This window comes from Phragmites australis, chromosome 23 (assembly GCF_958298935.1).
Source record: "Phragmites australis chromosome 23, lpPhrAust1.1, whole genome shotgun sequence".
Lineage (NCBI taxonomy): Eukaryota > Viridiplantae > Streptophyta > Magnoliopsida > Poales > Poaceae > Phragmites > Phragmites australis.
Genome location: NC_084943.1, coordinates 18,012,762 through 18,024,685, shown reverse-complemented (window position 1 = coordinate 18,024,685; position 11,924 = coordinate 18,012,762). Strand labels below are relative to the sequence as shown.

Here is an 11,924-nt window from a genome sequence, read left to right as displayed (position 1 = left end):
TTTGTTTCTCCTGTACTTGATCTCGCTATCTATTTGTATTTACTTCTGCTTTATTCTATGAAATTGGCACTGTGCCGTTAGTTTTTAAAAAACTTCAGCCTAAGAGAAGTTCTTACAGCAGCGAGTGAAAAACGGTAAGGCATCCCTGACATGTTAGAAAATACCTACCGTGTTTGTTCACTCGCGCAGTGTCCGAGCGCGAGTGCGCGTGCGCCGGTCAAACCCACTGGACCGCGGCATCGCGCTGGGCGGGCCCCACCTCCACCTCACAGTAACCCCGCGTCTTCCACCGATCAAACCGGTCGCCCTCCCCACCTCCCCACCGGCCACACCCGGTCGCCCGCCGCCCTGGCCCTCCTCCCATGCCGGCCGCCGGGTTCGTCTCGGTTGGACTCCCCACTCCCTCCCATTCCCCGCAAGAGAAAAAACATTAAAAAAAACACACACCACAGCGCGGAGAGGAAATTCGCCTGGGGAGGGTACCTCGCCGCCCGCGTCCGTCAAAGGCGGCGGCTGCGGCGGAGACGATCCTGCGCCGGGATCAGGCCGCGCCGTCGATCCGCTCCGCCCGTACCCAGGTGAGCAGCTTGACCCTCCGGTTCGGCCCCAACCGTTGGCCGGTTCTCTTCTCCCCGTACGGTGGCCAGGCCGAGGCGGAGCTGGGGATGGGGGTGGTCGATTCAGTGGCGTCGGCGGCGGGATTTGGTCAGCGCAAGCTCGTTCGGGGTCTCGCCTCCTCGGCCCTCGGCATCGTCTTGAGCCGCAAGGGTTTGAGATTTCTGTAGGAGGAGGACGCCGTGCGGCTGGGTTGGGTTGATTGTGCTAGGATGGTTAGGTCGCGGTTAACGAGTTCCGCGGCTGATTTGTGCTCTTGGCGTTCTTTCGTGGAGACATTGAGCTGGGAGGATCAGGACAGAGTGGCGGGTATTGGATCGATTTGTGATCGGTTGACTAGGAGGAATATGTTTCCTAGTAGTTGCTTAGCTTAGATCTAGTGTCGAGTTCTCGTTTGTAGTTCGTGTTAAGGAGATTTTTCCCCATGATTATTTAATCAGCGACTTGATGAGTCTTATGCCGTCAATTACTATCCTTGTAATAATAAGAGATTGAACCTGTTTCTCCTTGCAGGTTGTGGCTAAGGTTTGCGAAAGATGGGTACCTCTTCCGATGCGAATTTCCACCAGCAACCGCCGACCCAGGGGATGCTGCCACCTAGGCATGGTCCACGGCCCTCGGGGCTGCAGACCTCGCTCTCACTGGCCTCAACGGAGCAGGTTGGCTCGCCGGACATGCAGGAGCCCGGCTCAAACTCTGATCAGGGGCATGACTCCGCCACCGAGAGCGCCAGTTCCAGGGATACATGGCCCGTGGAGCCGAACCAGAGCAATGGTGCTGCTGCTGGTGGTGTTGTGAATAAGGTGGACAAGGAGAAGGAAGTGGCGAATGGTATCTCCAAGTTGCAGGTTGTCCGCGGAGCCTCCCGTGTTGGCAGGATGCTGCTACGGGAGGTTGCACAGGAGGGGGTTGACCTGGTTGCCGAGAAAATGAAGGTGATGCTGGAGGAGCACTTGGAGGAGATCAAGAATGAGCTCAGGTTGATTTTGGAGGGCACCGGGGGTTCTCACCACATCGAAGAGTTCTTGTACCTGCAGAAGCTTATCCAGGACAGGGGTGATTTGACACCAACCATGCTTTCAATGGCGCACCATGTGCAGCTGGAGATCCTTGTTGCAATCAAGACTGGAATACAGGCCTTCTTGCACCCAAGCGTTACCATTCCCCAGAGTCGCCTAGTGGAGGTCTTCTTGTACAAGAGGTGCCGGAACATTGCTTGCCAGAGTGCTCTCCCTGCTGAGGAATGCAGATGCAACATATGTGCTAACAGGAATGGTTTTTGCAACCTCTGCATGTGTGTCATTTGTAACAAGTTTGATTTTGAGGTCAACACATGCCGCTGGATTGGGTGTGATTTCTGCTCTCATTGGACGCATACGGATTGTGCAATTCAAAATGGCCAGATTGGAATGGGACAATCAGTGAAGAGCAGCACTGGCCATGCTGAGATGCTTTTTAGGTGCCGGGCTTGTCAGAGGGCCTCGGAGTTGCTGGGTTGGGTTAAGGATGTCTTCCAACAATGCGCTCCTGGTTGGGATAGGGATGCTTTGTTACGGGAGCTTGAGTTTGTTTATAAGATATTCCGTTTAAGTGAAGAGCCAAAAGGGAGGGTGTTGTTCAGGAAATGTACAGAATTGATTGAAAGGTTAAGGAACACTCCTGATTCCATCAATCCTAGGATGATACTACAGGCACTTCAAGGTCTGTCTATTTTCCTTAACTGAAACAGATGTTTGTGCTTGACTTGTTAGCTTCGTAGCTTGCTTCTGCTCCTTCCATTTTCTGAATGCTCATTTCTGAGTCTGCTTAGTTCTTTCTTCTTACTGTTTCATGGCACCCTTGTGCCACTTTAAATTGTTGTTTGCTTCTATTATTATTGTTAATTCATTTGAGCGCTTATACATCCCCATTATATCGGTGGGCAATGGAAATTGATTAGTTAAGTATCTAACAACACATGTTTAGTAGTCATCTATTGCTATTTGTCACAAGAACAAGTACTGCAAGATTTGTATCTGTCTTATTCGGTCCATATTACTTTCTTAAGGTGTGCTGTAAAACTGTTGATTATTGGTAGCTTGGAGAGATATCAGTATCCAGTAAAATGGATTTGTGCCATCCATTTATGTAAGATAAGGATATGGAACACATTTGTCTTGTGACCAAATCACGATAGAAACAACTTACGTTGTTGCATTCAGGAATTCTTCTAATTTGATGCATTCAATATCTTTATCTTGGAGGCAGGAGACTAGTTAACTATTTTTTGTAAATGTATTGCTGCAATGGTTTAAACGGCCCATTGAGAAATTCTACATCCAACGTTCTTGTTATTAAGCTTTACTAAAAGCATTTTTTACTAATTTTACTAGCAGCACATGGAATGTCAGAGAGATTTAGCTATGGGTATTTCGATATTTTGTTACAAAAGGACGAGTTGTGTCGTCTATTAGGTTGTTCGCTATTGGTTATAAGCTTCCTAATAAATAAGTTATTATTTGTTAGGTTCCTTGAAAGTTAGTTTTTGCAAACTCTTAGGAGACACTGTATAAGCAGGGGATTGTTGATTTGTTATCTTTATAGGCAATTAAGTCAAATTTCTCCCCAAATTATCCCTGTCTGTTCTGTTCCTTCCTCTCTATAGCCGGTTAGCTCTTGATCAGTGAGACACTGTTTGTCCCATCAAGAGCAATCAACCAGCTACCCCCAACATTTACAATCGATCCATAACAAAAGCCAGTAACACCGTATTCATCTAATAGAGGTCACGCCACTTTTGGGTGCTCACTTTGTACATGTTTATAATTTGGTTGACTGAATTCTACATGTGTTTTGGATAAGCCCTTTTCAGATCATGCTGCTTTTTTTTTTATGTTACGGTTAAGAGGATTCCTTTTTTTTTTTTTTATCTCAGTTGTAATTAGTACTAGGCTTTCTAATTTCTTTTACACCATTGATTTTTGTAGCTTACTATAAGTGATGGTTTAATGTGGCACTTTGCATATATTTACACAGAGCTTGAGATGGATTGCCCAAAGAACTCCGAAAATGAAGATCCAGGGCGCCTGATCACTCCCCAGGAGGCCTGTAATCGCATCGCAGAGGTAGTCCAAGAAGCTGTAAGGAAGATGGAGCTTGTCGCCGAAGAGAAAATGCGACTCTACAAAAAGGCTCGCCTTGCTGTAGAGGCCTGCGACCGGGAGCTGGAGGAGAAGGTCAGGGAAGCGCAGGAGCTCAAGGCCGAGCGGCTGCGCAAGAAGCAGCAGGTGGAGGAGCTTGAGAGCATTGTCCGGTTGAAGCAGGCTGAGGCCGAGATGTTCCAGCTCAAGGCGAGCGAGGCCCGCCAGGAGGCCGAGAGGCTCCAGAGCATTGCCCTTGCCAAGTCCGAGAGGGCCGAGCAGGACTACGCCAGCATGTACCTCAAGCGCCGCCTGGAGGAAGCCGAGGCGGAGAAGCAGTTCCTCTTTGAGAAGATAAAGCTCCAGGAGAACCAGAGGCCTCCACAAGCGAGCAGCAGCAGGGCTGGTGATCCCCCACAGACGCTGATGCTCTCCAAGATCCAGGACCTCCTCAAGAACGTCCGTAGCATGCCGATGAAGTCAGAGGGGCATTAGTCAAAATAAGAGCGGCAGTGCTGCTCACTTTAAGTGTGATGTTGTGCTGATGCATGCTGATTTCTTCAATGTAAAGTATCAGCAGAGGTATAATGGTCGTACCCTGAGAAAGTTTAATCTCTTTCAGCTGTTGTCACAATGTCATTAGGTCTGTTGGTGCTTGTGATGTGCCCTTGTAGGCTACCCATGTTAACTCGGTTGTTGCATCTGAGCATAGTATGCTTCGCTCCTGTTAATGTTAAATTTAGCAGATACGAAACAGCTGATGCAAACAGTTATGGTTCTATATATATACACTTTCCTAGACCAAACATATGTAATGTATGGTCTTGTTTGACTCATGTAACCACAGCTTTGCACTGGAGCTGGAGATGCATCTGAACAGGCTTAAGCAGGGCAGGACCACCATGTCTGCAGGGATGAAGTGAACACGATTGAAGAGACATGCAGTACATAGTGCGCAGGTGATCTCAGACCAGATGGTCTGGAAATTGTAGAGGCACAAGGGCACTAGTGTGGTGTAACTGCTTTCCATGTGTCGATCCTGCAAATGTGAAACTGTGAAGTCTTTCTTCTTCCATTCGTCTGAGATGAATGAGTTGAGCTGTGACCCACATGCCTTTTGCAAATGTGAAACTAGACCTTATACTAGAACAAAAGTGTGTGCCTCCTCCATTTGACAGGCATCTCTCTCTCATCTTTTTTTATTTATGTAATTATGCTAAGAGAGGACAAAATAAACACTGAATGGTTCAGCTCCTGCACTAGCTAGCTTAGTGCCACATGTCCAGCGTTGCTGGATGCTTCCATGGTAGGGTAGCTAGCGATCTCGCGTGACACTTCACCTACGCATCATCGTGACAACGGATCATTTAGCACCTAATTTTAATTTCTTAGGCCGATACAGAAATCACCATTTAACTCTTGAGAAAAATGTCCAACACATGTACCAGGAGTCGGTTAGGAGAGCTGAGGTGTGAAGCCGTTTCTTTTCTCCAAAGTAGGTCTTGGCGTGCACACGTAAAACGTTATCCGTTTTCCGGGAAAGAGCCCCGGTGACGATGGCAATGATAGCCTGAGGAAAGCGAAGTTCCACAGAGGACCCCAGAGGCCACATTCCCACTAGCTACTACCAGCTAGTGCCTAGTGTGGAAGCTTTCCTGCTATAACAATGGACATGGATGGAGCCAAGCCATCAGTGATCAGTCCCGTGAACCTCCACTCTCTCTCTCTCTCTCTCTAGAACTTTGCTTCCCTCTGGTTGCTGCACAGCACCACCATGAGTGGCAATGTGGAGAGGAAGGTGAAGCTGGCGGAGGTGTCCCTGAGGGCCCTCCTCTGCGGGCTGGGCGCCCTGGCGGCGGCGCTGGTGGCCACCGACAGCCAGACCAGGACCTTCTTCTCCTTCCAGAAGAAGGCCAAGTTCACCGACATGAAAGCCATGGTGTAAGTCGTACCAAGCATGATCCATCCTAGCTAGATTGCACTGGAGTTCATATTAGGGTGCGAAATTGATTTTTTTTTTGTTGTTCCGATTGATTTCTTGGCAGGTTCTTGGTGATTGCCAATGGCGTGGCCGCCGGGTACAGCCTGCTGCAGGCGGCGAGGTGCGGCGTCGCCATGGCGAGGGGCAGCCCGCTCCTCAGCAAGGCCCTGGCCTGGTCCGTCTTCTCCTGCGACCAGGCGTTGGCGTACGTGATGCTGGCTGCGGCGGCGGCGGCGCTGCAGGCGTCGGTGGTCGCGAAGCGCGGGCAGCCGGAGCTGCAGTGGATGGGGATCTGCAGCCTCTACGGCGCGTTCTGCAGGCGGGCCGGCGGGGGCGTCGCCAGCGCCGTCGCCGCGGGCCTCGCCGCCGTGCTGCTAGCCTTCCTGTCGGCGTTCAACCTGTTCAGGCTCTACGGCAAAAGCGGCGGCGGCGGCGCTAGGAATGTCGCGACGTGGTAGCTTAGTGTAGCGCATCTTCGGTGCTTCAAGGTGGCACGTGTGTCGTGGTGCCTCTATTGCAACATCATCGGACAGATGACGTGTGAATTTAGCCACCCATGCTTAGCTAATTAAGCATCGATGCTTGTGTGGGTGCTAAATTCCTCAAGAAGTACAAGACCAGGCAACATACTCATGCCACTACCCAACGATTTTATATTATATACATCTCTTGTATATGTACAACGTAATCTTATTAAGACGGACGTGGATGATTGCTTAGAAATTTGCAAGATTAAGTTCAATCGTGGTAAGTGGACTGGGCTCTGGTGTTAGATAGAAACCACTTTTGAGTTCCCTGAACAAATGGAGTCACATTCTCTAGCAGAAGCAACATCCATGCTTTGCATATGTATGATGTATGTTAACAACTTTGTTAATTTTCAATCGCCAGAACTTTTCTTATATTTCAATCAACCTAAATTGCAACTAATATCATCTTAGAACTTTTGACACGTCGTTGGATGTGAATTTCATTGTTAAAAAGTGGCCGAAAAGTAACAAAATTCTAGTCACTAAAAAATTACACTGATTTCGACTGCGTACCCACATGATTGCGATGGTTTTCAATGACGCATGTGGTGGCATGGTATCGATGGTGGAGGTGCGACGGTTTGGTGGGCGGACCCACGTGGCTGTGGCGTATGATCTCGCATGGCGACAGCTATTTCGGTGCGGCGCGAGGTGGCATGGCGATGGTGGCGGTGGTGTGGCGCCCTGCCGGTGGTGCGACGACAGCGGCCGGAGGATGGACGGTGTGACGACAACTTGTCCTGCGAGGCAGTGGCCAGGTCTGTGCGACAATGGTGGCGCCTTGACGGCGACTGGTCCCGCGAGGCGGTGGCAGGTCGGTGTGACGAAGGCGACACCCTAACGATGTGACGACGACTAGTTCCGCAAGGCGGTGGCCAGGTCGGTGCAACGGCGACGGTTTCTGTGAAGTCGGTCTATGATGGACCATGCAATGGCAAGCGTGTTTAATGTGGAGGTGTAGTGGCCAGTGGCAGGTGTGATATTGCGGTGGTCGTTGTTGCATGGAGTTTGGCAGGAGTTGTTGTTTTACCTGACTGGTCTAAGTGCACAGTTGTAATATGCTGCTATGTTTTTTTTCCGATAGGCAGTCTTTCAGAGCTATCCATTTCTATTTTTTCTGCTATATTAATATAAATATGCCTGTTTTGTTTCAAAAAATACACTGATCCCTAAAATACAACCTGTACTTAAAAAAAAGTCACACTCTTCAATGACAACACTTACTTAGTCTGATTGGCGCGTGTCGCGCCCATATTTGTTTTGCTATGTAGAGCACGACAAAAGAAGACTAAAAAAATTAAGTTCACAAATTTTATACATTTCAATATTTATTTATAAAATTATTAATGCTAAACACATTAAATTAATTATAGAGAAAACAATAGTACTTTTATGCATACACATAGTTTTAACATGTAGGTGAAAGTAATACTAACCTAAAAAAATTTGTTTCATATTTTTTTGAGTTTTAGATATTTTTCTTTGCATTTTAGATTTTTTTAGCTAATTTATTAATGTAACTAATATTCATTTCGATATTTTTCTATATACATATATATGTATATATGTACATATGTACATATATACATATATGTATGTATGTACATATGTACATATATACATATATGTATGTATGTATATACATATACAAATACCTATACATATATATGTATATATGTATACATACTCGGGTGTACTGCTACAGTAACAAAGCCCCTGAGATGACGTCAAAGGAGGAGGATTGCATAGACCCATAATCATCTCGGGCGCCGCTAGATCGATTTTGGAAACGCTAATGTAGAGTGATCAAGAAGGGTTGGCGATGGCTAAAAAAAAAAGAAGGGTTGGCGACGGCACGAGAGCTTGCACGGAATCTGAACCGAAAATTCCGGCTGGCGAGGCAACTGCGCGAAGGGCCCGGTTGGTTTCCTGACGTGCGGTGGCCCCTTTTCCGGTGCATGTGCACAAGCTAGCTGTACACGCGTGCTGCTACTCCACTACTGCATTATACATACTTTTTTTTTAGATAATGGAATAGATTATACATACTGGTGGACAGAAAAGAAACCAAAGTGTCTTTTCCTCTCACCGGCTAGAGAGAGAAAAAGATATCAGTAGCTCGAAGAAAAAAAGGGTCAAAACTATTGACAAAACCATTTTTCAATGGTTGAAACTATTTTTCAATTATTAGTAGCATATAATATGTGAAAAATGTATAGAAGTTGTAATATTATTGAAACCATTTTTCAAAACAAATTTAACTATGCCATTTTCAAAATTTAGAAAAGACTATTTAAAAGATATCGTTGTTAAACGTGTTGACTGTACAGCCTAATACGCCACTTTTCTTTAGTGAAGGGAGTACTTGTTTTAGTTTTAGTGAGTGTCGACGCAAACGGAATTCGGAAGCACGCATCTTGCCGGAGAGGACATAATGGCTTAACTATCGGTTATACAAAAAAAACTTAACTATCCTACGATTTTCAGCCGTCATCAGAAAATCTCCACTGTCCATATCGTCCTCCCCGTGATCACCGCTCGTCCAGACCTTAAAACAGAAAATTGGAGAAAGAAGAATACAATTATAAAAAACCATTCAAATTATATTATAATTAATCATTAAATCGATTATTTATATAATTATGATCATAATGATTAACTAGAATCCAATCATGATAATTTCAACATGTATTTTATGACCAAGATCGAAACCTCTATTAACAGAAACAAACGCTAGGAGGATAAAAAAACAATATCACCTACTAGCCGCTTAGAGACACTACGCAGCGGAAAACAAAAGTCTAAAAACGACGAAAGATAAGTGGAATCATTTGCCCTGAGCACCCAAAATGACAAAATCCGATTAGATAGCACTACTCTCGCCTGTCAGCACACCGGTGGGCATGAAGTAACCGAAAGCTAACTCTTTCTCACCTGCAAAACTCGTCAAAAGCAAACGTGAGTATGAAGGTACTCGCAAAACATAATACATAATGGGTACATATAAATAGCCTGACTCTAAGGATAATGTATCTGAATAAATTAGCAAGGGATCTATCATAAAGTTAAGTAAAGTATATGCAAAAGCGAAATTCGACTCAATGTGTGAGCATCTATACTTGACCAACTGTACCCTTCTATCTTGTGATCAACAACAAAAACATAAAAGTAACCTGAACATCTCAACTCAACATAAACCATCACCACTACTTCCTAACATACCATAACATTATCCAATATTGGAACTCTACGATTGATGTAAATGAATAGAAGCATGCTCATGCCCGAGAGAATGACAATTCGAATTATTCTTTCACCCTGCAGGGGAGTATATCTTTACCTAGACCACCCTCCATACAACCTGTCGGTTGCAAACGATGATCCACGTGATAACTATTTACATACCCACCTCGAACCTTTGTTCCCATGCCGAGCCATGTGGAGGCTACCTAGATCTACTCCCGAAGCAATCTCAGGTGCCTCTACAAGCACTCTCTCTCACATCTCGGTGCATGAGTCAAATGAACGCGACGACTTACGATATTTGGCTCATCCATCTCATATACGAATATGTTTAGTACGGGAAGTGCTAAAGTCAACTACAAACAACAGTTGATTCTTAACCGATGCAAGATATCTATGGCATCCAAGTTCCTCTCCCAACCTGTTCCTAGCACCAACCACATCTCGTCTCATCCTCACAACTCATCAACCCAACATCATTATCATTGTGTACGTGATTAAATCCTATACTCGCGAATAATGGAACATCCCACCGCTCGACTTCTACTGGTGACTTATGCAATTGCTAAGCATATCGGATAACTTCAAGTTAAATATTAACCTGATTATTGCCAGGTTACAAGGATTGTGATCATCAATGTCAAGGTAGGAACAATGCATCAACATAGGTTCTACCCACAAAATTCGACACTGACTCGCTAACATGCATAACATACATAAAACGATAATTTATCAATTTGGACATCACACGATCCATAGTACAAGGTATAATATGCTTAGATGCTTGCCTTGTTACTCCGGCACTTCAATCATGTACGAACCCGGTTCGGAGTTGGCCTCAATCGCTTGAACCATTGACATGTCACTCTCTAAATAATTCAAGAATGCATCACATAAACAAACAGATGACGGAAAAGTATGATTATGATGCAGGCTCGTGAACAACATTACAAGTGCTGGGTTTCAAAAACATTTGCAAAATAATGCTAAACGATTCGGGTTAGAAAAGGTCTAAACCTCGGATAAGATGACCTAAGTTCAAAGGGGTGCTAAGCAACTTGCGGTTAGACCGAGCCAGGTGGCGGTTATACCATCAGACTACAGAGAAGAAAAATGGTACTGATTGGGTCTGGCGGTCAGACCGACCCTAGCGGCGGTCTGACTCTTGACTGTGGAGTTCGACTGATATTTTGAACCGACTTAGGTTCAACAGGCGGTCAGATCGGCCCTAACAGCGGTCAGACTGCTGGGCCCTACTGGCACCACCACGATGAGGTCGCCGACGAAGGCTCCAGCGTTTCCTTCGACCTCGAAGAGTTATAAAATGCTCTAGGAGACGAGGAGAGTGTTTCTAGGGTGGTTTGGATGACATGCAACATGCCAAACTCGAAAAACTCCATGGATGAGATCTCGAACTTGGGTTTCCCGGTTCAAACCAAAATGACGATTAGCTAGAGCTCAAAATCAGCAAAAAAAATGGTAGGGGAAGGCTCACCTCGGCGTAGGGAAGCTTTCTATTGGATTGGCTCGCTCCGGGGAGGCTCCGATTTGCAGATCGGGCTCTAGGAAGGTGTTTGAGCTTGAGGTGGAAGAATGTCACGTCCCAAAATCCATAATTACATAATTAAGTATAAATATGCTTTTTAAGCATTATGTTTAATTTTGTTTTGTAACTCTAGAGTAATTCGTTTAAAGTCATTCGGATGAGAGAAACTAATCCGAGAGAAAAAAGAATAGAAATCGCATTGGAAATACTTTGTTTCTCTAGCACGTGGGCCCTACCGGAGTATGCCAACCATCCCTCCCTCTCCCTCACGTGCAGCCACCTACTCCCACCCTCACTCCCGTGCTCAACCGGGCAAAGAAGCAAGGAGCAGCTCCCTCTCCCTTCCCTCTCAAGCACTCTATCCATTCCTCCTTCAAATCCGTCCACAAGAACTTAGATTCGAGGTGAGTATGTGGTACCATTGCAATCCTTAGCTCATAAGCTTCCTATCCCTCCAATCTGTTTGCTCTTTCCCAAAGGATTCGAGCTGGATTTGATATATTTTGGTGTTCTTGGTTGAAGCACAAGAAACACTGGAGTTATTCGATTTCCCTTCATTTCCTCCTTCACCCAGTGGTCAACAACCTCGGCAAAGACACTTGGGTGAGTCCCCTAGGCTTACATGTCAAGAATCCGTGTTCTGGTTGGATAGAATTCGAATTTGGAGCTAAGGTTGTGAAGTTCTAGTGTTCTTGAGCATTGAAGGCAATAACCGAGTTTTGGTTGATTTCGGCTTATACGTGTGGTCCTACACGATAGAGGAGGTCAAGAAGGTGCTCTAGGTCCAAATCTCCACCCCAAAAGCCACCGGAATCGCCAAAATCGTCTCCGGTGAGCTCACCTAGTGCCCCCGACCGCTCCCAGCGGTCTGACCACACTTTCTGGCGATC

The 11,924-nt window shown here is 46.0% G+C and overlaps 2 protein-coding genes across 2 annotated transcripts; both read left to right on the top strand.

Moving 5' to 3' along the window:
- The first annotated feature begins 341 nt into the window (after positions 1-341).
- On the top strand, positions 342-4,563 carry LOC133905900 (OBERON-like protein). The gene is made up of 3 exons (XM_062347698.1): positions 342-578; positions 1,129-2,316; positions 3,631-4,563. Exons 2-3 carry the CDS (start codon positions 1,152-1,154, stop codon positions 4,227-4,229), a joined length of 1,764 nt encoding a protein of 587 aa, XP_062203682.1. The 5' UTR covers positions 342-578; positions 1,129-1,151; the 3' UTR covers positions 4,230-4,563.
- Positions 4,564-5,296: 733 nt separating this feature from the next.
- On the top strand, positions 5,297-6,598 carry LOC133906457 (CASP-like protein 2U1). Its single transcript, XM_062348372.1, has 2 exons — positions 5,297-5,675; positions 5,780-6,598. Exons 1-2 carry the CDS (start codon positions 5,509-5,511, stop codon positions 6,171-6,173), a joined length of 561 nt encoding a protein of 186 aa, XP_062204356.1. The 5' UTR covers positions 5,297-5,508; the 3' UTR covers positions 6,174-6,598.
- The last annotated feature ends 5,326 nt before the right edge of the window (positions 6,599-11,924 follow it).